General features: G+C 41.6%; 1 protein-coding gene across 4 annotated transcripts in view; it reads right to left on the bottom strand.

The window, feature by feature from the left end:
• afap1 (actin filament associated protein 1) overlaps positions 1-26,296 on the bottom strand; it is a 98,423-nt gene that overhangs the window by 25,990 nt on the left and 46,137 nt on the right. For all 4 annotated transcript variants that reach the window (XM_086197541.1, XM_086197538.1, XM_086197539.1 and 1 more), the window contains exons 2-5: positions 19,604-19,732; positions 18,852-18,934; positions 860-968; positions 52-263 (exon numbers count right to left, since the gene is read on the bottom strand). In XM_086197541.1, the coding sequence (XP_086053667.1) occupies positions 52-263; positions 860-968; positions 18,852-18,934; positions 19,604-19,730 (531 nt within the window). In that variant the 5' untranslated portion in view covers positions 19,731-19,732. The remainder of the gene's footprint in view (positions 1-51; positions 264-859; positions 969-18,851; positions 18,935-19,603; positions 19,733-26,296) is intronic.

The following is a 26,296-nucleotide window of genomic DNA, read 5'->3' as shown; positions in this document are numbered from 1 at the left end:
GTGTGTGTGTGTGTGTGTGTGCGCGCGCATGCGCGCATGTTTGTGTCTCACCAGCAGTTTGTTATCTTTGATGACACAGAGAAGTTTGGTCCACTGGCCAAAACGTTTCTTGCGCAGTAGGAATGCACAGATCCGGGCATCCTTCACCAGATCCATGGAGGCCTCCTCAGACGGCCACTGGTGACGCATTTTCTGACCCTTGCCATCCTCCTCTTCTTCATCGTACGACTCATAGGAGCTGCTCATAGCGTCGGAGTCATAGTCTGGGAAGGAATTTCACCCGTGAAGAGTTAGGGCATGCTTCCACTGGCTCACTTCGGCTTGTTTTGGGTCGGTTTGGCCCGGTTTCCTCTGGCCCCAACACTAAACATTTTGGTCCCTGCTCTGCTGGGGTTCCAAGCAAGGCGAGCGGGGACTAAAATGTGATGTAAACACATAATGGGGCGCTGATTGGGTAACTTACCAGCTTACGTTGTCCACTTCGTATCATCTTAGCCTCGGCAGCATACTGGTTGATCACCTGGTAAAGTCTTTTATACTTTTCTTGGGTGTTCTGTTTCACTGATTGAAGCCTTGCCTGTCTGTTGTCCCTTACTTTCAGTTTAAGCAACAATCACTGACCAAGCAACAGGCATAATACTGCCTCCATGTCATCCATTGTTGTTGTTTTTGCGCCAGGGAACTTTCAGCAGGTGAGTCCACCCACGCTGACATGGTAGCCAGTGCCAGTGGAAACGGATCCATACCGAGCGATACCAACCCAAACCCACCCGAGCCAAGGTGAGCTAGTGGAAAGACGCCCTTAGTAACAAGTGTCTGAATGGATGATGATGTGTACAATCGACCAAGGGACACTCACTGGATGTGATGTATTCAGGGGCCTTCCCGGGGCTCAGGGGAACTGCCTCCTCATAATAACCTTCAGGGAGCGAGGAGCTTGGCAGTGGAGGAGGCCCGCTGTTTGGAGGCTGTGGGGGTAAGATGAGTTTCCATCAATGCTCATTTTGATACATTTATTTGAAAACACCCTGAAAATCCAAAATGTACACAACATCATCAGGCAATTTGTGAATTAATAAGCTAAAATGACAAAATATGAACAGAAAAAAGGGGAAATGCAGGGAGGCAAAATGTTCTTGTAAATATTGTTGATTGTTTTTCTACAAGAAAAACGCAATTCTACAAACTGGGCCCTTGTACCTACAAACACTGATTCCAAACTAGATGTCATGTGAGTGACCTCTGGCTGATGGAGTGCCATATGCTGTCCAGACTGAAGTCACAGCAGACGTTGGTTGTGATCTCTTCTTCCAAAACCCATATGTATCTAATAATTTTGAGCAATTAACGTAAGCTGGAGATAGACAGTGTTTGAAAAATGTCACTCAAATAGAACCAAGGTGAGTGATATTTCTAGCAAGTGACACATCAGCATGTTCACTGTATGGTGCGGGTTAGGACATCCTGAGCTGTTCACTCAAATGTTTTACATTTAGTAAGAAATTGGTATAATAGTCCAATCTGATGTCTCATATTAATGTAGTGATACAGTATTTTAAAAGGATATTGTCTTCTTTGTACTTGACTGTTTTTCTACAAACTAGAGAGAATGGTATCATCTGCAAAGGTGCAAACCTTAAAAGTCTATTTCAATGCATCAATTTTCACACTAAAAATCCCATATCATACATCTTACTAAACTTTTATGTCACATAAACTAAACTTAACTAAACTAAACTAAATCCTTTATACAAACCTCCATAAACTCTGTAGTTTCTCCATAGTGAAGCCCATGAACCAAATCTAGCTTGCCATAAGGTTAAGTTAGAGCCACCAGACATAAATCAAATAAACAAAGGAAAAACTTTAAAAAACTATACTTTAAGTAACTTTTTCTGGTGTTTTCTTGTTGGGGATGTAAAAATGTAAAATCTTTAATTATCATCATTTCATAATTCAGCAAGTGACAATTCGCACAGGAAGTGTTTGGTGCAAGTTAAGTAAGAGAAAATGGGGAGGCAAAGACATCAGTACATAGGCAAAATATATCTTAAGCATTTAGCTTAGCCATCCTGAAAAGATTTACAGAGAAGATAAACACTGAAATTGAGAAAGTTCAAAAACAAAAAAGAGAAGAAGAAGAAGAAGAAGAGTCAGAATTGTGGGACAGGAAATAGTAAATTTTCATTCGTTTGATCCAAGCAGGAACAATAGAACAGGAAGTACAAGGAGACAAAAAGTCGACCTAAAACAGACACATGAACACCACAAACACAGTGTAGGGACAAACTCTGAAAGTGAAACAAGAGAGGAGATAGAGGAGCCGAAGAAAGTATGCTGGAGTGGAAGGAAAGACAATAATTACAAGGTAATGCATGACAGAAAAAAACAAGACAGTGGCCAAGAGCAGTGTTGGTTTGAGAGAACTGGAGTCTTCCAATGATGAATCAAACTGAATTTATGAGGCAAAATACAGAAGCAATGCTCACAAAACCAAATCATGACAGAGAAAGCTCATGCAAGCTGTTGATTAATGCAGGAGGAATAATCCGGCCTGGAAAAGATTCAAGATATTTCATGGAATTATACTGCAGAGCTCTCAACAAGAGACACAAAGAGGAAAAGGGTGGAGGGGTAGAAAGAGTAATGAGACCCCTCTTGTTTTGGTATGTTCTTTTTAATGCCACATTGTCTAGGAAATCCAGTTGTTTGAGAAGGAATCGACTGCAGTGTGACATGGCTGGTACTGATGTTTCAACTCTTAAAATAACTTAACTGTGGCTATAAACATCGAACCAAACAAATGTCACACTGGTTGGCATCCATCACTGTGATTCCAGGATTTCCACTCTAAGAGCTGTGCAAGACTGCGAACCTCTACCAAGGCTAAAAAAAAAACAAAAAAAACCCATCATGCAGCACCAGGGCAAAGTGCTCTGGTGACTTTTATGTGATAGTTTGCATCCTTGATGATGAAGTTATATCCCAAAAGTCTGGAATACTAACACCAACAGTTATACCAGATGGTGGTTAAAAAAGTATTCTATCACAATTGATGTAATCCTGTTACAAGACAGACACATGCATATGATCCTTGGTTGAGCTACTCATGTTCACGTACAGTGGTGGGCAGAACGTCGCAGGAATAAGTTCTAAAACCTTGAAATACGTTAACACCGTTGAACGTCTGGTTCTCTCATCTCTCGGTCAAATGCCTGAAATAAGGTCTGTGGTTAACTTGAGCTTTTCTACGACATAAAATACGTCAGTGAATACCACAGTTGTGAATTTTGAAGCGTTTATGTGCCTTGAGATTGGCGGCTACTGACAAGTGGCTAAAGGAGACTACAGAGGTTTTCAAAGATATTAAATGTCACAAAGGCGAAAACAAAAGAAGCAGGAAGCTTTGTTGTGGTGATGTTGAAGTAATGTGTCTGTGGTGTAGTTCCTTCATAGCCTTAAGTTAGCTTTGTATTTCAAATAACAACTTTTTTTTTTTACCCTGATTTTTGTAACCTGTTGTTTTTTTTAAACACCCAGTGCCAAAATCCTACAAATCCTCGGGACTACCTGTGCCTTACAGGGACTACCTATCGCTGCCAACCTGGGGAGAGCCCCGAACTGGACTCATGCGTCCTCCTATACATGGTTATGAGACAGGGGGGACTTTTACCAGTAGGATGTAGCGTGTGGGAGGATCACGTTATTCCCACCGATTCTTCCCATCAGGCTCCCTGATTTACCAGAGGGGGTGCTACAGTGACCAGGATTGTTGCATATTTTTCTGAGGGGTTCCTGTAAAGGAAACCATTGGGGACATGGGGAGAACATGCAAACTCCACACAGAAAGGCCCTTTTGCTGACCTCAACCAAGGTGTCGGCGACACGGAGGAGAGGACACACTGCGCAGCGCCCACAGTGTCCTCTGCGGGAATCAAACCCTTCTAGCTGTGCTGCAACAACACTACCACTGCGCCACCATGCCCTCTGCATTTATGTGTTTATAATCATAAAAGTGTTGTTCATTAGAGAGAGTGATCTCTCATTTTCTGCAATAATCCGATATCACAATCCCATTGGCTTTTGATCAAGGGAACTCATGGAGATGCTAATTTCCTGTTTGACTGCAAAAATACATTATCTCTGAATCAATCTGATGCTATTTAGTCTTTTCCAAAAACAGGACCAGGCAGAATTTTAAAGGATTATGGCAAAAAATCTGTTACTGAAAACGTTGAAGATGGTTCTGCTTGTTCAAAGGCTCTCGCTGAAGCAGATCAATGAAACTCAGCAATTATTTCATACTTAAGCCATATTTCTCCTATAGTACGTCAAAGTATACATGTAATGTCAAAAATACTCAAAGCGCTAGTTTCATTAATAGTTTCTAAAGCCAGGTTCCAAGCCAGTACTAGACAAAGTGCATGAGCTGTTTTTATTTCATTTACTGGTGCCAGTACAGATTTTCCGCTGCCTGGTTGGTCATAAGCAGAAGAAACTCCATAAACTGTTATGAAACTCTGTCCTATGGACCATTGGTTACAGCTGACCCAATAAGGCGTCAGCACAGCAGTGATGTCAGCATCCATTTGCAGTAGCAATGTGGAACATTCATTCAAAGGGTATGGCTGAGGGTGAACGGCTTTGAGGGGTAGAACATGTGTTTCACAGTGTCATCAGAAAAGTGACATGAACATGAACATGTTTTCCACCTACAATTATCATGTTTCTGTAATGAAAAATGACACTAGATTTTAATTGGAAAAAGTGTATTTGGGGATTAAGAATAAGGGTCTAGAACAAGACTCACGTGTTAGAGAGGATGCCAAATAGGACCTGTATTTTTCTGATTTGTACGTTAAAGTGTTTATTCAGTGATTATTTCACTATTTTTTGTTTCTTCTTTTGATTGCTTATTAACAGTGTAAGCTAAGGAGTGATTTTCATTATTTACATCAATTTTCCATTTAAATGATGATGAAAACATTTGCTCGCAAATAAGAAGCAAGTGAAATTGGAGATTTCTGTTTTGAACAGAAATCAGAAATGGTTGTGTTCTTTGCTAACTTGCTTTTCCTTGCTTTTTAGCTTCTAGCTAACCTAAGCGGTACAGCTTCTTTTGGCAATTTCGCTGCCTCCTCACACAGTCACTGCTGTCTTCCTCTCCTCAGTGTTCATCTGTCTTGTTTCACTGTTGCTGCCTAAACATCCACCTTGGCAGGTAATTCAGAATCAGTCCTGAAGTTTCTTTTTTAACAGGTTGGTGTAATTCTAAATGAGTGATCACCTGTGAGATTCTTATCAAATCTCCTAAGGAGAGAAGAGTGGTTAAGTGAACAAAATTTTTGGCTGGGACACGCTGCTCTGATCAACTTCACAGCTGCCAGCGTTCTCCTCCCTATCTAGCACAAAGACTAAAAAAAATCCCCCTGGGAGAAAGAGCAAAGGGAAAAGGCAGAGCAGCAAAAATACAGAAAGCACTCAGACTCAACGGTGCAACAATAAGACAGAACAGACTGAAGAGTGGATGGGAAATTTGAGTTGTGTTGCTTCTGTCTGTGGCTTCGTACCTCACATCAGCGACTTCCCTTAGCAAACTTTTAGGCAACAATAACACCATTAATAATCATCTGGACGCCCATTGTTTGGCCAAGCATTTATACCCTGAGAGCAGCAGAGTGCATGATATAAGACTCCAGAGAATGTGATCCTATTGCTCTGCTATGTGATGACTCAACATTTAGACGGAGCCAGCAGCTTTTCAGTCATAGTGCTTACAAAGGTTTTGCCATTTGTCCCCTCTTCGTTGGACGTGGACAGTCTCTGATGAGTTTAATTACGACTGCCATGAAAGTCAAGACAGCTTGAGTCAGAGTGGAAGACAAATAATAAGGCCGCAACATTCAACATCAGTGATATCTACACCTTCAGACATAGCTACAAAAGCTATTCTTCCTGCTGCCAGTCTTGATGCTAAGCCAGGTTATGCTAAGCTATGCTAAGCTACATGTTGAGTGACACACTTAAGGCAACTACCAATGGGACTAAAACAGACCATTGACAGACAGATGAGAAATAATAGAAGCATACAGTAGGGTTTCCTAGGCAACCAGTTGAGTGATGGGGTGGGGTTATGGAATAGAACAGTCATGGAACAAAATATGCTCCTGCAGTGCCACTATCCTAATTATACCATAAATACAGTTAATTTCCATATTTCTTCAAAAATGACATCACACTATATGTGTTGATTTCTCCATCATTCGTTTTTACTGAGATCCCTGAACTTTCTCTTCGCAATAAAATATTAAAATGACCCATGGGATTATTTGATTTTGATCAGTGTGTCTGACTTACCAGTTCCTTCACTGCATTCTTAAAGGATCGCACAAACTTTTTCGGAAATATGTTTAATGTTCATTACAATGAGTCAAATAAACTTTTCTCCAAAATGGTCTCTGTAAGCATTAACAGAACTAGGTTGTGCTCAACATTCCCTGTGAGAAAAACGCTTAACAATATGGGATGTTGTTCTTTAAAACCATACCTTGACATCCATTGTGTACATATAAAAAATGTATGACTTAACCATAATCTGGCCCTGTGGACTTTCTTCACTGCACTCCATTGCTTCTTCTATGTGGATGTGCAGTAGCTTTCTTGTTAGCATATGTTCATTCTCCTTTTCAGAGAATTTGGTATGAAAGTGCAGTACCGCGTAAAGATATTGCAAAATGCTTTAAACAAGTTTCCTGTTAAGAGAACATGAAGGTATTTTTGCCTTTTTGTTTGCTTGTGAAATGTTCCTGTCAGAGTTGAAAGGGAATGTAAAGAAAAACTTTCATCATGAGTTTTGTCAAGTCTGAAAGCACTGCTGCAGCAAACCAGCAAGTTTTTGTTTGACTATGTTAGGGTGTTCCTCACAGGTCACGCGCAGGGATGCAGAATTCCACAATCCTAACATATAATTAGGTACCGGTAAAGAAATCCTGACCCTGGTTTTGATCCCAGGGAGTGGGAGGTTTGTCTGCTGCATGGCCTCAAACTTACATCCAAACATTTATGCCAAGAGTCCATTTTTATCCCCTGTCGGAGGACTGGACCTGACTAAAATTTTGTGCCATGGAGCCAATAAGACACTGCATTTCCTGTGAACCTTAGCAGGTTTATATAAATAAAACTGATTGGACCTCACTAACTGCTACCTGCGGCTTTGATTCTCATTGAGTCTTATAAATTAAAAATCATTCCCCAAAGCCTCCATCAGTGTGATATGGCAAATTGCTATAAATAATATGACACCCGTGAGCCTCAGCTGCTGTTGCTATGATTCAAATGTAACAGAGTTCAATGGCTGCTTGTATTTTGAGGTTTTACTTCAGCTAGAGCCTACTGTATCATTGGAGTACAAAACCTGAATGCACCACTGCAACAACATGAATATGCAAGTAAATGAAAAATAATGCAACTTTTGATCAATTTCAAGTCAATCAAAGTTTTGAGTCTTAATTCCAGTGCCACTGTCTGCCCAATGACAGTACTTGTTCCATGAAATTGGACCATGTATAATGTCTCTGCCTCCTCCCTCTACTTCAGTTTCATTCCAGTATGACTACAGATACGATGTATTATTTTTTTTAATCTTACAAGGCTACATCCCCGTGGCTAAAATGAAACATAAGACATGACCTGTAACTTTGTTATTCTTAATAAGCTGGCATGTCTTATCCTCTGTGTAAGAGAATACATGTATATGTTTTAATATACAGTATGGGTATAAGTTAAACAATTATATATGCTGTGAAATTAAATGCATTTTCCTATTCTGTTACAATGGTAATGGTTTGGTTAGTAATGGTTTGATCTGCTGCCAATTGAACTTGTGTGTTCAGTTAAGCCCAAATCTACTGAATAGATGCATCTGTGGAATAACACATTCATAGGATTGGCCAACTCGCATTTCTCAGTTTGAAAAGTCAAATATGAACTAAAATGTTTGCACTTTTTTTACTGTCTGTACAGTCTTTAGTCGTCTATGTCCCTCTTTGCTGCAACTTAACTTTATCCTGACGGCAGTGAAAAGACAACAAAGCAAAGTTTTCACTGGCTTAGCTCAAACCTTGATCGACCAAACCTTATTGATCTACCTCATTCCAGCTCACCGTTATTTGAGTCACATGTTTTGTGAGGTCAAAGTGACATTTGACCACCTATTATCAGTTCATGTGTCAGGACAGTTTTGCCGAATTTGAAGAAATTGTCTCAAGGGGTTACTGAGACATATGTACCTTCTATAATACCTTGAAGGACATGGTGTTGTTAAGTTTCCTCATAATAGGGATTACCTAAGATTTATTTATCCAGAGAGAGGTATTTAGCTGCGGCACCACCCTGCTTCTCATGTTTCAGCTGCACCATCCAACCACAGTCTTTAACTCTTTGCCTCTGATTGCTAAGTGCCTTGCTCAAGGTCATCTACAATAGGTAGTAGTTTGACCAAGGCAGACATTTCTCCCTTACTTTCCTTGACCTGATTTATACAGCTGGTCTCAACTGTACTTATCATCTATTACTTGTGTTTTCAGTGTCAGATGAACCAGTGACTTTACAGACATGTCTCAGATCAGCACGTTGCAGTGTCAGCACACCTCCAAACCTTGGAGAGGTTCTTGGGTATGATTCCTGTCTGACCATCCTCAATATAAAAAGTAGAAAAGCATGGAACAGAGTGTGAGATCAAATTCAGACACAGAGTTAGAAAAACTGATGTAGACTGTAGAAGGTGTTTAGAGAACAAAGAGCAGGTAGGGGGTGGTCACCCCACCCTGGTGTACAGGTTACCCAACAAGCTCACTGACCTCAACGCTGAAGAGCCAGGCTCACTAGGAGGGCAGCCAATGTGCATATTTAACTTTGATCTACAGCTGTGTTCAATATCCATGATCCCAGATCAGCATACCACCAGCACTAGGGGCCACTCAGACAACTTTTGCATCAGCAAAGCATCACCAAAACCACTGCATACATGCTTACCAATGCCACAGCATACACCAGACTACCACACACAATTTAGAGGTGAAAAGAGGATGAATCCATTAAGACAACACTTCTCCAACAAGTCCATCTATTAGTTGGCATGTTGGTGTGCAGGTGAAGGCCTCTGTTTGGATGACAGCCATGTAAACCAGCTTTTCTCAGGTGGCTGAGCTATCACAGATTCGCCAGTTCAATGAACTGAATTTAAGTCACACAGAACCAGCAGTCTATACAGGGATTTCTAGCATTTACAGTAGCATTAGTTTCGTCCTTCAAATATATATGTTGGGAGCATGAAATCAAATGTTGTCATAGAAGTAGTAGTTCAACCTGTTTTAACAGTTAATGTTTGGCCGACAATTAGGGGCACCCCTACTGTACTTGACATCCACCATTTGTTTTCCTATAGGGCTCGATCCCAGAGGAAATCTTCCCATTCAATTCCTAAATGGGAAAATAATGTCTCAGCAAATCTTTTATACAAAGAGTTTTACACTAGGAACCAAGCCAACAAGTGAGCAGATTAATCATGACCATTAGATATTTGATTTGGCACAAAAAGTTAACAGGATAATGGAGAAAAGGGCAAAGGTACAAGAATGTTGAGGAAACTACTCACCCCATAATAAACCTTTGCAAACAACATTTCTGACCTAACATTGTTTAAAAGAACAACATTTTGTGATGCTGTGGCAACCCCTCTGTAAAGATTCTGAACAGAATTCTACCTTTTGCAACCATACTGTACTCTATATGCAGCAATTTATTGAGGAGCTTCATATCTCTCACAGAAATATTGATATTATTTATAGATTGTCAGTTATTTGTTTGTACTTGGACCTCAGGAGGCCTCTCACAAGAGCTTTAAGAGTTCCAAGGAGCTTCACCACTGCTGCTACAACTACAAACATATATACGACTCTGGGTGAGCAGTTGAAATATTGTGATAACACCCAGCATGCACTGTGGTGTGTTGCACCAGTGACAGCTGTCCAGCAGTGCTCTCAAAGCCTCTTTGTGTGGCGACAGAGCCCAAAATGGTTGTCAGCTGATTAGCCAACACACACGCTGCTCTTTTACAACACACACATACCACTGTACATTCACACACAGACTAGACTAACACAGATACACTCACTCGCTGTAAAAAATCCCCTCGTTGCAGGACTCAACCGCTACGATACACATCAAAATGTTCCAGCTCCCTGTTTATACATGAACCGCCCATACTAGTGTTACCTCTGACAAAACACTGTTCTAAACTCTGTTTCCCTTTGCCTCTGTCGCTCCTTAACGCCCTCCTTCCTTTCCCCAGGCTGCTGGTGAAGTGTGTACTTTTGCAGGACAGGTGTAGTCAACAGAGTGTTTTACAGTCGGATATGCCCGTTGGCTGGCTGGACTGAAAAAACATCTGCAGTGTGAGATTGGTTTGTGTGTTTCCTGACTTCTCTAAAGCTCACAATGAGGTGTAAAGGTGGACTAGCAGGAACTGGAGAGAGTTGCTTTAAGTGGTGGTCCAGGGCTGTGGAGGTAAAGGGTGGGGGGTCCTGTTTCCACAGGAAGGAAGCATTGTGTTATGAAGTAGGGGAATTGGTCTTAAAATTGGTATTAAATGCAAGGTTGTGGTCCCACGGAGGGAAAACTAACCCACACCCACACGCACATTTCCAGCAATTGAATACAGGGGTCAAAGGTCAATATGAATGATTGAATATAATGAGGGAAACACTGTATAGGATACTACTACAAATCATTCCAGTAAATGCAGCCTACTGGGGGATGAATCTCATTACCCTTAAGCCTAATTTTCCCACAATTTGTAGGAAACAGTGTATTTACATGCCCAGTTGAAGTCCAGCTAAAGCTCCATTAGGGAATTTAACTGGAATACTGTCCTTGTCCTAGTATACAATAACAGTGAGGAATGGACAAATTCTCTTAAACATGTCCTGAACAGTAGGTGGCGTAAGATCCTCTGACAACTGACTGCAATCACAATTTTCTGGTTCACCTTTTGTGAGCAGCATCCCTGTTGATTTCCAGGTTTAACACTGTGACTCGACACTTGGCCAGTTGGGGACCAATTGAGGCGTATATATGCGGGAGAAAATTGTTAGCCTGACGAGGAAATGTACAGTTTAAGTTGTATTTTAATTGTTCTAAATGTAATGAGAAAGGTGACTGTTTAAGTAGTCGTTTTTTGACTTCTGACACCTCTGTTGCCATGTCCCCCATCTGCAGCCTTCTGATACAGGCTTGCTTTCCACCCCCAAACATCAGGCTCCCATCTTTTATCTCTTCCAAGTTGCAGTTTTTAACTTATTGAAATGTTTGGATTGATCATGTCACAAATACCAGTCCCTAAATCTGTATTAGTTCTCAATCAGGGGTAGCTTCCTTCAGAGCTTCATTAAGGCACTTAGATCACATCATGTGTTAGGGAAAAAAGTTCTGGTATTGTTAAAAAAAGAAGAAAAAAATGTTCAAAAGCACTTGAGTGAGGGAAAAACGTTGTGAAATAGGTTTTCCATGCAAGCTCCATTTTCTCAGTGGGAATTTTTTTCCAAAGAGTGTTAGTAGAAGCTGACGGAAACACTTCTGGCTCTTAGAATCAACTGTGATATGAGCATGTGTCACTGCACTTGATACTTAATCAACGCTACTTGTTTGGTTGCCACAGTGACAAATGTGAAGCCTCCAAATATGATGTGTGAAACATACTGATTTCCTGTCTGGAGTCAATGACACAACAGTGTTGAGGTCACTGAAGGCTTTGGTGTGGTGGACTAAGTGAAACACTCGGGGAAGCTCACAGAGGAATTAGGAGAAACTTGAAAAGAGATTCATCAGGACCAAAGAGAGGCCAAAACCTGCCATGAACTACACAACTGATTCAACACGAAACTGTCTGATTGCTCGCCAACTCATGCTGTGTGCACACACACAAGCACAAAGTCACACACTCACACTCTGCAACTTGACACAGCACAGTGACACATTCACTTGCAACACTGCTTCTCCTTTAGGCTAGAAAATATTTGGTTTGGCAAAATACAGCCGGCCTGTTCATCCCAAATTCAAGGCTGTTTTTCTAGAGCACAGACGAGGCAATGACTTGCAGAAGGTAAGAAATGCTGTGAGAACATGGTGGGTTCAAAGAGCATAGATCACTCCTGACCACTAATGATACCTTTGAATGTATATGAGCAAGGGGAAGAGCTGAATAAAAAAAGCTGGGTTCAGATGCATACTTGTCTTTGAAAGTGCCTGAGGCGGGGGGGGGGGGGGGGTTGTCTGATTCAAGATGAAAAAAGAGAGGAAATGAATTCCAAATAGAGTGTCCAAGACAGACAAACATTACTAGCTGTATTCTAAATGACTGATGCAACAAACAAACAAACATGATGCACCATGATTCCTGTTTGATGCAACATGCCTCAATGTGTGTGAAATAGTTAATGGCTAACTTGCCGAGCAAAACAGGGTTTTGTAGCAGGAAGGCAAGGGAGGAGGGGAGGAAGGCGAGGGAGGAGAGGAAGAAGGGTGGGAGAGGGGTGAAGGAGATGGCATCACGCTCCAACATCAACACAGATGGAAATCATTTGTGTCTGAACTAGAAGACGGGTCCACATTTTCTCCGAGCTGAGCCGCAGTGAAGACTTGCATGGACCATACCCATGATGCAACATTGACCTGACTGGAATAAGGAGAGAATTGGTTCTGAAAGAGTTGTCAAATATTTGCTTGCTGGTTGGGTTGTGAACGTATATGAAGAATTTGCGATGGCTATTGTTTAGTGCAAATAAACAATTATTCTATCAACTTCAATCCCAGACCTTGAGTTCTAGGAGGAGACATCTGAGGACAAGGTCTCCAAGTACTGTGCGTGTCTTTACACATTTTTATCATCCTCAACAATGGAATGAACACAGTAACAATCTTACTATAATTGTTACTGACATCAACCTCAGTGGGGTGGACAATGAAAGAGGTGTGTTTTGACGGTTAAACATTGTTAGACCACTTGTATTACATATTTATTTTCATGCGTAATAGCGTGGATGTTAAGGAAGTGTGTCCACAGAGTGGAAGGAGGAGAAGAGGAAGGCCAACCCCCCACCCACCCTCACAAACATCCTCTCCTGTGTAGACCCCCCACCCCCCCGGACCCCCACACTGTTCAAAGAGCTACATTGTTCTCATTGGAGATGCATGTCGTGACATAAGGCTTGCCGACTGAGTCCTCCTGTCTGACTTCATGATAGGACTACTGGGCCTCCAAGACAGAAGGTGCTACTGTGTTAGAGAGCTCATCCTGGTACGAGCCAGATGTCCATGTGTGAGACTGTGGACAGGATCTGCCCTAATGCATGCCATGTTTTGGGACTGGCAGGAAAGAAAATGACAATTCCTGGTAGAGGAGAACGCCCATGAACAACATCCCAAAGATTGGGGGAAGAAGCTTTGATACACTTCTAGAACAATTGGAAGATGATGTACTCCATGGGGACTTTAGTTTCCAAAAGTAAAAAGTACCACAGACACCAACGTTAACCATCTGCTAGCCATCAACCTTGTGTGTCTCATGGGGCAAAGTGTATGTCTGTTTGATGGGTCAAGTGGTGTGAGTGTGTGCGTGTGAGTCAATTAGGGCTGCAACAATTAATTGATAAAATCAATAAAAATCAATTATTAAAAGTATTGGCAACAAATCTCATTATGGATTCGTTGTGTCACGCGACAATTATGTTACTCACAAAGTCCCGGAGCTGTTTGAGTTGAGTTGAGGGCGGAGCGGAGGTACAGGAGAATTTGTTGTTTTGAATCATGTCGAGGTGGAGAAACCAGTACGACTGAAGTCGTCCAAAGTCTGGGAGCATTTCATGCTCAATAAATCATGAAAGTGTGTTAGCTGCAAGCTATGTAAAAATGACACGGCAAGGGAGCATCACGGTTATGATTCAGCACCTGAAACGTAAACATACCGGAGTCCTTTCTGAGGAGGGAGGGAGTTCAATGGCAAGCTAACCCCGGGGACACACTGAGTTTGCTTTCAGCACCCATGTTAACAGATCTGGCATGCCGGCTGGCACTCTGCCAGCCAGCTAGCAAGTGTATAGCACTTACTCAGCTCAAGCTGTGTCTAAATGTGGTGTATAAATAAACTATACTTGAACTTACTACAATGATGGTAATAATTTAATGAATAAGCTTCAAATTTTAATTTTCTGAAAAGTGCAAAGAAATATTGCACCAGCTTCCACTAATAATCTTCAACTCCAGCTGAAAATCAATACTTCATTATCCCATGGACAAATTAAAAGCAGTATACACACCTTTCAACCCCAGTTCATAACTGTTTTTAACTTAAATCTTATGCTTTTGCACTGGTGTAAAATATAAATTATATAAATATAATATATATATGCAAATCATGCATGTTTATGTTTTCTGTGTTAGTCCAAATGTTCAAAGAGCAACCTGTTTGTGCACTTTCTGAAGATTTTCTGCACTTTGAATTTGCATTGTCAGTTCTGTTTTTGAGTAAAGGGCTGGAAATTAATGCTTCTTTGTTTTTTTTCCAATTCATCGATTAATTGAAAAAATAATTGAAAGCTTAAGGCTGCACGGGGGAGCAGTGGTTAGCACTCTTGCCTCACAGCAAGAAGGTTCCGGGTTCGAGTCCCTGCTCGGACACGTGATCTTTCTTTGTGAGTCTCCATGTTCTCCCTGTGCCTGCGTGGGATCTCTCTGGTACTCTGGATTCTTCCCACCATCCAAAGACATGCAATTGGGGACGAGGCTGATTGATACTCTAAATTGACCATAGATGTGGCTGTGAGTGTGAATGTTTGTCTGTCTATATGTGTTGGCCCTGCGATGGATCCGTCCAGGGTGAACCCCGCCTCTCGCCCATAGCAGCTGGGATAGGCTCCAGCCCCCCCGCGACCCTTAATAGGAATAAGCAGAAGACGATGGATGGATGTAATTGAAAGCTTAATCGATTATTAAAATAATCGTTACTTGCAGCGTTCATATTGTTAAATCTGTTTATTTTTCGCTATGGTGTGATGTTAGCTACACCATGCTAACATGCTCTTCGCCGGAGCCTTTGGGCTCCCCTCATCCCAGATCCTGGGTGCTGCTGAAGGAGGCTGCAGACCTGAAGAGGCACAAGCTACCCATAGCTCCACCTGCTCACGTCCCCGTCTGTCCATCAGTCTCTTCCCTTCTCTCTCTCTTTATCTCTGTCCCACTCTTTCCTTCTGATACTTGTCTTCCTCCATTATCTGTCTTTGTCTCTGCCCCGCTCTCCTGCTCTCTTTCCCCCCAACCAGTCAAAGCAGAAGGCCGTCCCCATTGAGCCTGGATCTGCTTGACGTTCCTGCCTGTTAAAAGGAAGGTTTTCGTCACCGCTGTTGCAGGATGTGCTTGCTGATGGAGAATTGTTGGGTGTAAATTCATTGAAGGAGCGTGGTACTGGACCTGCTCTACTTGTAAAGTGTCATGAGGTAACTTTTGTTGTGATTTGGCGCTACACAAATAAAATTGACTTGACTTGACTTGATTACACCCCCCCCGCAATATTTTAGCTTTTTGTCCCACAACAGCAAAGCTATGCTAGCATAATTGTTTTTTTAGATGGATGTTTGTTGTGTGTTGTTTTGCTGCTTGTATATTTATTTGTTGCAATTATTTTCACTTTTGCTTCTCTCTATATTTTGTAAAGCCATCACACTTGTTTGCACCACTTAGGACTCCCCCCCCCCCCCCCCCTTTAAGAATTAGGGACACAAAGGTACACTTTCATTTCAGTAGTATTCTCATCTGGAAATATAGTTCTTGACAAATGACAAGAAAACACATCATTATGACACAGTACAGATAACAAATATTTAACTTGAGGATATAATAACTCTTATTGCTATAAAGATTAAAGGTGGAGGCAATATTGATGATTCTGAAACCAACCACAAATCAATTGCAAGCTCCCCCTGATTTCAGGGGTCAAAGGTCAATATGAATGATTGAATATAATGAGGGAAACACTGTATAGGATACTACTACAAATCATTCCAGTAAATGCAGCCTACTGGGGGATGAATCTCATTACCCTTAAGCCTAATTTTCCCACAATTTGTAGGAAACAGTGTATTTACATGCCCAGTTGAAGTCCAGCTAAAGCTCCATTAGGGAATTTAACTGGAATACTGTCCTTGTCCTAGTATACAATAACAGTGAGGAATGGACAAATTCTCTAAAGCATGTCCTGAACAGTAGGTGGCGTAAGATCCTCTGACAACTGACTGCAATCACAATTTTCTGGTTCACCTTTTGTGAGCAGCATCCCTGTTGATTTCCAGGTTTAACACTGTGACTCGACACTTGGCCAGTTGGGGACCAATTGAGGCGTATATATGCGGGAGAAAATTGTTAGCCTGACGAGGAAATATTCAACTTTCTACTAATAGACTAAGACCAATAAGGTGCAGAGCAGAAATAATTCCTCAGCTCCTATTTTTTGGGAGCTCCATCAAGGTCCATTTCCATGTCAGTGCGTTTGTGAGGAGCTGAGAGATCGGGAAGCTCAAAGTGCCACACACATATCAACAATATGTCATATTGCCCCTTTTAAATGGTCAAGAAAACAGAAAATCCTGAGGTTGTGTTCACATCTAGGAGGATTCTGAAGGGCCTAAATGAAGCAATTGTTCCTTTGCTCAGTAGACAACACTGTAATCACTTGTGGAATACTTAGTTGAGGAGGAGGTAGAGGCAGATTGTTAAACTAGCAAAATAAATGAATAAAAGAATGACAAAAAAAAATCACTGATTGAGATCAATTGATTAAGTATCGACCTCTGAAGAACTATCTGCACTTCAAATCTTTACCTTGGTTTCTGAAGAGGAGGCAGTGACATTGTTTTTGCAGTAATGGTTAAAAAATGATAAATCCTCAAGAGGTAAAGATTTAAGTGACGTTTTGTCAACTTATCATTACTTAATCACTTACTCCTTATTTTCATACAGGAGCAGAACATTGCGTAAATGCTATTACACCCATGCTATTTTTTTTAAATGTTTGATTGATTAACAATTATCTGTTCGTTACAACTGAAATCCTTGGATGAGTGTGAGTCATTAGAATGGCTGCCACATGCTTTGAGTTTAAGGCGCATTGATGTTGGTGCTCAAGCCGCAGCCTCTCAGTCTTGTAGAGAGGGTTGGTTTGGCTCACCGCTCAGCCTCGAAGGCTCACAAACAGACTGTGGCCTGCAGCGTCTCTTCATTCTTCCACTAGTTCTCTCTCATTTATTTAACGCCTGACTCACCCTTAGAAACTGTACTAAACAGCCCACAAATTAGCTGCATATCATGCACGACAACAGTGTTGAGTCTAGTTTCTAGCTCACTCCTTTGTCTTTGCCGTCTCCTCCCTCTCTCTCTCACTCTTCTCCATCCCCCCATCTTTGACCATTCCTGCAGGCTGAGAGGGAGCAGACAAAGATTATTTTTTTCTTCCTCTAGTCGAGGTCAGCGAGGAATTGTGACGAAGGCTAATTTCAGTGCAACAGAAAGAGAAAGAGAGACAGATCTGAAGGAAAATAAAAGACGGTAGCAAAGTTTCCATCCAGTTTATTTATGTGAATTGTACTTTACTGAGGTTTTTTGGGACATTTGTGATTTGGAGAATGTTTTATTGAGGCTGTATGAATACTTGTTTTACTGTTGTAGTGATTTGAGTCCATGAGCTTGGACCATGTTGATTTTCTTGGTTTTAGTAGAAAAATTAATGTTTAGCATTTACACTCTGTATTTTTTTTTAAGCCACTTGAATCATCCATCTGAAAGAAAATATAATTTCCTCACTAACTTATTAATATTTCACTACAGACGATTGGCTATAGTTTCTCTGAAATTTGTTTAGGCTTAATTAATTTTCCTATTATCTGGCACTTATTTGTTCTTTATGTCAAAAAACTGATTTCTTGAGTAATTCCTGCTAATTTATTTGGTTGCAGCAGTGCAGATTTTAGACAAGCGCTTTACAAGATGTTGCAAGTTTCAAAAAGTCTTGCAGCAAATTTTGTGGAAAACTGGTTTAATACACATGGATAAATATCTAAGACATGAGATATTGGTAAAATATAATGTAGCTATGAAGTGTAACTTCATCCTTATGTGATGACGGCCCATCTTAGTTGTTTCTTCTTGTGTTGTGTGTTTTGTTTATCAGAGACAAAAGTTGACAGGGGCCGGTGGTCACGAGGTTTGTTTCTAAACTTTCAGCCTGCGAGAGAAGCAGTCTTGATTACAGGGTGAACAAATCTCAAAGAACACATGCCTGAGCATAGAAAGAGACTTTTCTCTATTTTTCCGGGAAAACCTTGGCTGTGATTTGCAGACGCACACCGGGTCACCGGAGGAGGCGGTGGACTGCTTCTAATTACAAACTGCATTGTAAGGCCTTTTGCTTCAATGCATGTGTGTGTGTGTGTGTGTGTGTGTGTGTGTGTGTGTGTGTGTGTGTGTTTGTGTCTGTAAGGATGTAGAACAAGGTGTTGTGGCTTATTGTTATGGTTAGGAAGCTTTGCAAGGCATCACAGCCACCTGCTTTTCATCAGAGGCATCTGCTCTGATACTGACAAGCACACATAGATGAGAGGAATGGAAGGAAAAAGACAAAGACATACATGGATGAGCTGGAAAAAGACAGTAACAGTATTAGATTGGTACCCTGCGTTTCCAAGTCAGAACTGTTACTGGGAAGAAGAGTCACTAAGGTCATGGAGTTATGGGTGAGGTAGTCTTACCAGCCAGGGGTGAGGGATCTCAGGGAGGGGCATCTGAGGTGGGGCCGGCAGACCATTGTGGATCTCTGACTTGAATGATGGCTCTGGGTGGAGGAACAAAGAGACTTATAGAGGGCAACATAAAACAAAAGTCTATCATATTTCCTCAAGTGGGAGCAGGAGCTTTTATTCACCTCAGTTTGGGGGGTGTGGGGTATGGGGGGTTGCATGAATAAGGAGCCTTTATGTCTGACTCACCCTGTTTGATTACATTTGTTCAAATCTTAGATGAACGTTTCTTGACCTGCTTCTGTAGTGGGGTTATGGACCCCTAAACATCAAAGCATGGTTGATGGGATATGTGTGATGAGCATGGAGATGGTGTACACAATGGCAGTGAATAGACCAGAGCCCAAGAGGAATGTGAGCAGAGTCAATCTTCTTTCTGTTTTGTTTCTTTTTTCCAGGCCATGAATTTAGACCAGCCTTTATTTGTTTGTAAAGGATGACCTCACCCACCCCCTTTGACACTACATGAAACTCTGCTTTATATTTTAAGATTCTGATTTATATTTTAAGATTCACTGGTTTGGCACTAATGTGGTTTTCCTTTTATTAATCTAACTGAGTTTTTGTCTTTGTTGATCACAAAGCCCGCACACCTCTGACCTGTGGTGTACCACAGGGATTGATTCTAAAGCCAATTTTATTTTATTTCAATGCTCCCTTTTAAATGTTTAACAAACATGTGGTTGCACAGTTTGCAGTCTCACCTTTGTCAGCAAGGACTCTGTGGAGGATATTTGAGAGGTGCATTTTCTTCTCTCGGACCCCGGCGCTCAGGTATTCCCGGTCAAGCAGGTCCAGGAACAGACGAAGCTCACACACCAGCTCCTCCATCGCTGCAAGAAAGATACAATCAATTCATGTTAGCCTCATATACGCACCCTGAGCACACACTAACAATCCATAATTTTGTACCTGCAGACAGAGATTACAGAGGCAGAACTCAGAACAGCTAGATGATCAGAGAGATTGTTGAAAGCAATCGTTTAAATCTAACAGTAAGAAGTACCCATCACTTTCCATGGCGACCGCATGCCATCAAATAGGAACCACCTACATGAAAATAAGACTAGCAACAGTCAAATGAAACCAAGGTCTTAAATTACACTCCAAAAAGTACAGTTGCGGTTATATAAAACATGATCTCTCAATCAATCAGTTTGACTTAAGGTCCTCTCACTTAATATCTGATGAGCTCGTCGTAACTCTATGCTGCTGATACAGCTTCCAATATCTGAACACAGGTTAACCTCATCCACTCGAAAGTCAGTTTGAAAGTGCAGATGCAAAGTGGCAACAAAAGTTATGTCTGGATATATTCTATATTCTGTATGTGTAATATTTCAAGAGAAATTCATGAACTTGACAGAAAATGTTCAGATCATTCTCAAAATTTTTTCATGAAAATGTGTAACTTTCTGCAAAATCCTGCTAACAGACAGGCAGTCGTCAAACCCCAGGGTGGAAGGATGTTGTGATCAGTCCGTGTACTTCTGAGTGCTGTCATTTAGATCATGTGATCGGTGCTGACGGTTGGTTGGCTTGTCTGTCAGCAGGAGAACGGAGAACCTTAATGACTGATTTTCAAGAAAGCGTGCTGCATGGACCCAGGAGGAACCTATACATTTTGGGGAAGATCAGTTTAGGCCTTAGAGCCCTACAAACACAATTTATGTCCAAATTCCTCTCAGTTGAATTACTCATGAAGGATTCATCACAGCAAGGTGAAGCCTACCAGCACAACTTGACCTCCATCCATCCATCCATCCATCCATCCAGTTTCTACCACTTATCCTGTTAAGGGTCACGGGGGGGCTGGAGTCTATTCCAGCAGCCTTTGGGTGAGAGGCGGGGTTCACCCTGGACAGGTCACCAGTCCATTGCAGGGCCAACACATAGAGACAAACAACCATGCCTACAGTCAATTTAGAGTATTCACTCAGCCTAGTCTCCATTTGCATGTCTTTGGACTGTGGGAGGAAGCCAGAGTACCCGGAAAGAACCCACGAAATATGCAAACTCCACACAGAAAGATCCCGTGCCCCAGGCCGGGGCTCGAACCTGGAACCTTCTTGCTGTGAGGCAACAGTGCTAACCACCGCACCACCATGCCGACAACTTGGCAACAACCTTTCCAACAAAAATAGTTTTGTACCAGGGCATCAGTGATGGATGTTCACAGACATTTTGGGTCAAAGTGGTGTTTCTGATTCAATGTGAAACAGACACTGAACAAAAGCTAAAGAAAGCTAAGAAATGTAGGCTGGCAGGTATTAAGATGGAACACAAAACTTTTGAGTCTGTCTGTCAAGCTGCAGCAGGCTCCGATCTGCTTTGCAAACACAGATCTGGCAACCCACCTGAAGGATGTGTCAAGGCTGAATTATGGAGCAACACATCTCCAACATCCAAGAGCCAAACAAGACCAGCAGAACCAAATATAGATGTGAATGTGAGAAGTTTACGGACATGAGCACACACATATGCATACACACACACACACACACACACACACACACACACACACACACACACACACACACACACCTCGGCTTCTCACTGAGAGCTCTTGTTGTGATACAGATAACATCGCGTTGAGTTTGTAAGCGTGACTCAGGGCCGCCTTGCTCTGCGCATGTTTTCACACCATCGCTCTGTTTTAGTGCAAATCAAGCTTCTGCAAACACCTGATTATATCAAAGGTGATGACATCATGCTGGAAAGCAGAAAAAAAATGCATATACTATCAACATAAGTATGTGCTAACAACATATTTAACATGGGTGAGAAGCTATTCAGTGCACTAATTTACCTCTAACTTTGTCTTGGAAGAAAGCATCAGCACATTGAATGGTCATGAAAAATATACGCTCGTTTCAGTCCTCAGTTTAGCAGCAACCTTTGAAATTGAAATTTAATTAAAATATAGGCTACTGCAATTTTAAAATTACAGGAATATTTGATTAAGGCTAATTCATTGCCAAAAATGTCATTTAAATAAAATATTTTGGCACTGCAGAGACATCCTGTCTTTCTATCATATTCTACAGTTTCCCACAAAAATTGCACCATAAACATTTGAACGGGTTTGTCAAGAAAATAAGAGAATATTGATGTAAAAATGGACATTCCCTAATATTGCAAAGCATATCGTGTTTGCAATGTCAGTCAAAATAATCACAATCTAAATACCTTTTCAAAATCATTCAATTCAAATTATGAGATAATCTTAACAACTGTTAATCTAACTGAATTAAAGGGCAGAGGTCCGATTAGATGTGAGGGTCTCATTTGTATGTTTAATCTGTGATTCGATGTCAAACTCAGCAACTGCTTCGTTGACACCTGGAAGATGTGCAGCCCAGGTCTGAGGTCTGAGATGACAGGATGCACAAATTTGACTTAGCTGCTTCCCTTCTCCCCCAGCCATCTGCCTGGCTACATGTCTTGGACTCGGCTTTGGGATTAGAATGTACCAACATGACTGGATTTGTACACTCGATACCTGGTATGATGTACCTTTTTATCTTTAAACCTCCTGAACTGCACATGTGATTGTTATTCACTCTACCCGTTACACAGGTATCTGCGATGACCCGGCAGACGGCTGGTCGCTGGCACGTGGTGGAGAAAAAACTGTTCTGTCGAGTTCAGGATAATTCATGTTCATAGCTACAGGAGAGGTTTGACTGTTGGAGGCTGAATACACACTCTGTCATAAATTCTTCCCATAATGTGATTATCCTACAGCAGAAGGAGGTGTAGAGAGAGGGAGGTGTGGAGAGAGGGAGGGAGGGTAGACAGAGAAAGGTGGTGTAGAGCTCAGATGGACAACACATCATGATCATTGTGTTCATCTTCACAGATGAGAACATTGGGGTACTTTTGGGTGTATTGTTGAATAAAGTTTGGTTTATTGTTGCGTCACGCTACCTGTGATATTTAAGCTTCCAGCTACAGATTACAGACATATTGTTTTGTGCCCCTCAAAACATGTATAACAACTGAGAATTTACAGGGACAGAGACACAACACGGCATGTTGTAAACAAACCATTATTCCATCCAGATGATCTGAGCATGTCTGTTTTGTTGACCTCGTCGACAGCTCAGCACAATTCCTGATTTTTCTTCTGGCAAGACAGCGGATTTTTATTAAATAGCAGATATGCAACCAAACTGTTGTTGACAACATCAATTTCAAACACAGAGAACATGACCCAGTTTCCTCTTTCCTCTAGAAAGGAATTCTCACAATGACCACTTACAGAAGCTGACCTATAGCTATAGCACCCAATAGTTTTAATGGATTTCTATCATACTCACTACATGTTTGAATATTTTGTTTGCATAGAAAAAAAATTGGCTGCACGGTGGAGCAGTGGTTAGCGCTGTCACTTCACAGCAAGAAGGTTCAGGGTTCGAGCCCTGGCTCAGGCATGGGATCTTTCTGTGTGAGTCTTCATGTTCTCTTTGGTACTCCAGGTTCCTCCCACAGTCCAAAGACATCAAGAGGGGACCAGGTTAATCCAGACTCTAAATTGACTGTAGGTGTGACTCAGAGTGAATGGTTGTCTGTCTCTATGTGTTGGCCCTGTGATGCACTGGTGACCTGTCCAGGGTGAACCCCGCCTCTTGCCCAAAGGCTGCTGGGATAGACTCCAGCCCCCCCGCGACCCTTAACAGGATAAGCGGTACAAAATGGATGGATGGATGGATGGATGGATAGAATAAAAATAGTTTTGTGCAATAACATAGCAACATTTTTTTTTATAAATTTTGAGCAGCGCTTCACAAATGTTGCAGAAATGCTATTAACATTTTTGTATTCTTACATGTTAGTTTACACTTGGTTGAATTTTTCTTGATAAATAAAGCAAGTAGACTCACAATACCATTATATCACAATATTGTAAACTACTCCGGTATCACTTTTTCACCAAATTGTGAAAAATTAGCTCACACATTCACAGAAAGTTACACTAGTTGCTATGGATTTAATGATCTGTTTGATTTCAATAATAAAATTGACAAAGACGCCTTTATGAAGATATTCTGCCATTAGTGTAAGGTTGTGTCATTGCAAAACCGACAGTTTCTTGGCATGAGCTTCCTGTGTGTCAAGTCGAATAGATGAATTTAAAAGGTCTATACCGTGTCACTTTGCAGAGTTCTAATAGAATGTCGGACAACACTGCAAAGTAATTTACAAGCCAGACCTTTTCCTTTAATCTACATTTATCAACAAAGGAGTGCAGCATCACCTCATTCACCTTATTGGGGTCCTCATTGAGGACAGCAAAGCGTTGACTCTCACATACAGCTCACACAGGGCAGGGCGAGATGAATTCTATCTCTGCATGTGTGTCATTAACAGTGAGATCTCCACATCACCAAAGCCAGAGAGGCACGGAGCCCAAAGGAGCACCCTCAAACAAGGCCTGAGAGCGAGGTTCGTGCAAACAACCCACCCACTGCTGCTCTACTACACCTCCTCTCCTTCCTTTCTCCTTGCTGTCTTTGTCTAATTTTCCACCTGTCATTCAACTGTCTCCAGGCCCAACCTTTTTCACAACACTGTACTCCCAAATTCACTTCTCTGTTAAGTCTCTCTCTACATAAATCGGCTCCTGCAAAACATACATTTCATAAATATGTTCAATTGTGTATAAAAAGTATAAACATAAATGCACACACACACCCACACAAACAAACATGAAGGCAAGGTGTAAGGATAAACACTGAGGTATTCACACTCAGAACAAAGAGGATTTTACTGTACATACTGAGTGTGCGTATATATGTGTGTGTGTGTTTGTGTTAGTGTGTATGAGGGACCAGGGTCATGTGTAGGTCACACAGAGAACTTGAGACACAGACAACTTGTTCTTGGTGCAAAAATGCTTAACCATGGGGGGGGGGGGGGGGGGGGGTGATCTCCTCCTCTTCCCAGAATACAGCTGTTGTGATTGACAGCACACTAACCACACTAACCGACACCATCCTGCTCAGCATATGTGTGTGTGTGTGTGTGTGTGTGTGTGTGTGTGTGTGTGTGTGTGTGTGTGTGTAAGGTTTTGTTTTGTTTCAGGTATTTCTTGTAACATACAGGTTTGTGTTTAGTCTTAGTGTTTGACAAGCTTTCAGGTTTGGATCTGCCTCCACACACACACACACACACACACACACACACACACAAATGTTTGCTCAGCTATACGTATTGGGACATTCAAGCTTCTTTGATAACATTACAAACTCAAATTACCAAATACCCTGATTATTAACCTGATTTGTTAATTCATTTAGATTTTGTTCATTTAATAAGATAGTAGTCAACAACTGGACTTTTATCGTCCTGTTTTCATGCACATTTTTAAGTATCGCATCAGAAAATAGGGGAAAAAATACTCTAGTTCATGAAATTATGTGATTGCATCTTTTTTGCAAACTTTCAAAAGTTTCGCTCCATGCTGAGATGGAAACCAGGCTATTGTAAAGTCCTTTGTGAACTGTGCTAGTGAAAAGCTGTGAAAGTGGTGCAATATACGCAGTCGTAAAAAGTATGTAAAGCCTCGACTTGGACCGACTCCAAGAGAGAGAGGGAGAGTTATGAAGAGATCAGAGGGCGGGCAATGCTGCATTAGTTTATGATGAAAGACAAGCTGTCATTTCTCAGCTCTGTAATTATGAGGTCTGTGTGTTTTCTTCATTCCAGTGGACATGCCAGGCCAACATCACAGAGCGGCACTGATGGCTATCAAACAGTACAGGTGGTTCAACCGCTGAGCAGATGTCATCCTCACCGCAAATATACAGCTACAAATGCCAGAGCAGGAGACGGGGAGGGTTCACGATGGAGGGATATACAGCAGGCGGCGATTGTCTGTGATGACGCTCCTCTGGTATCTCTCTTAAGAAGGTAATTAGAGGGTGCTCGTCTCAAAACCACAGGCCAGTTGAGGGAGATGGGGTGAGGGCGTCGGTTGCTCAGGAGGGTCCTTGCAGCTCTGGGATTCATTAGGATGATGATCTGTGCGGTTAAATGCTACGATTAATATTCTGGAATTTATTTGAAAAAATACTTATTGGGGTCTGCTGGAGCAATACGAATAGAAAAAGTGCGATGCTGAACAGCGCCGTCAAGAGTGGAAGTACAGTGGTAAAGATTCATCAGGGGCGGGGCTCAGACAGTGTTTCCATTGAATTGTTTAATGGTTCGGGTAACTGTAGAATTGTTGCAAAAAAGGAAATTAGCTGTTTCCATCAGCTGGTTTTGGAACAGATAAAAAAGACTTTTTGCTGTCAGAAGATGGCACTATAGGTGACATCACACATCTCTGTAACAGTTTCAGTCTTCCGTTTTTGCACATTAACTCAAGAATTTTTTGTCTCTGTCAACCT

The sequence above is a fragment of the Aulostomus chinensis genome, chromosome 24 (assembly GCF_037954235.1).
Source record: "Aulostomus chinensis isolate RoL2024-O1b breed Wild chromosome 24, RoL_Achi_v1.0, whole genome shotgun sequence".
NCBI classification, from domain to species: Eukaryota; Metazoa; Chordata; class Actinopteri; order Syngnathiformes; family Aulostomidae; genus Aulostomus; species Aulostomus chinensis.
The sequence above is the reverse complement of the archived record's forward strand: the minus strand, read 5'-3'. Positions and strand labels throughout refer to the sequence as shown.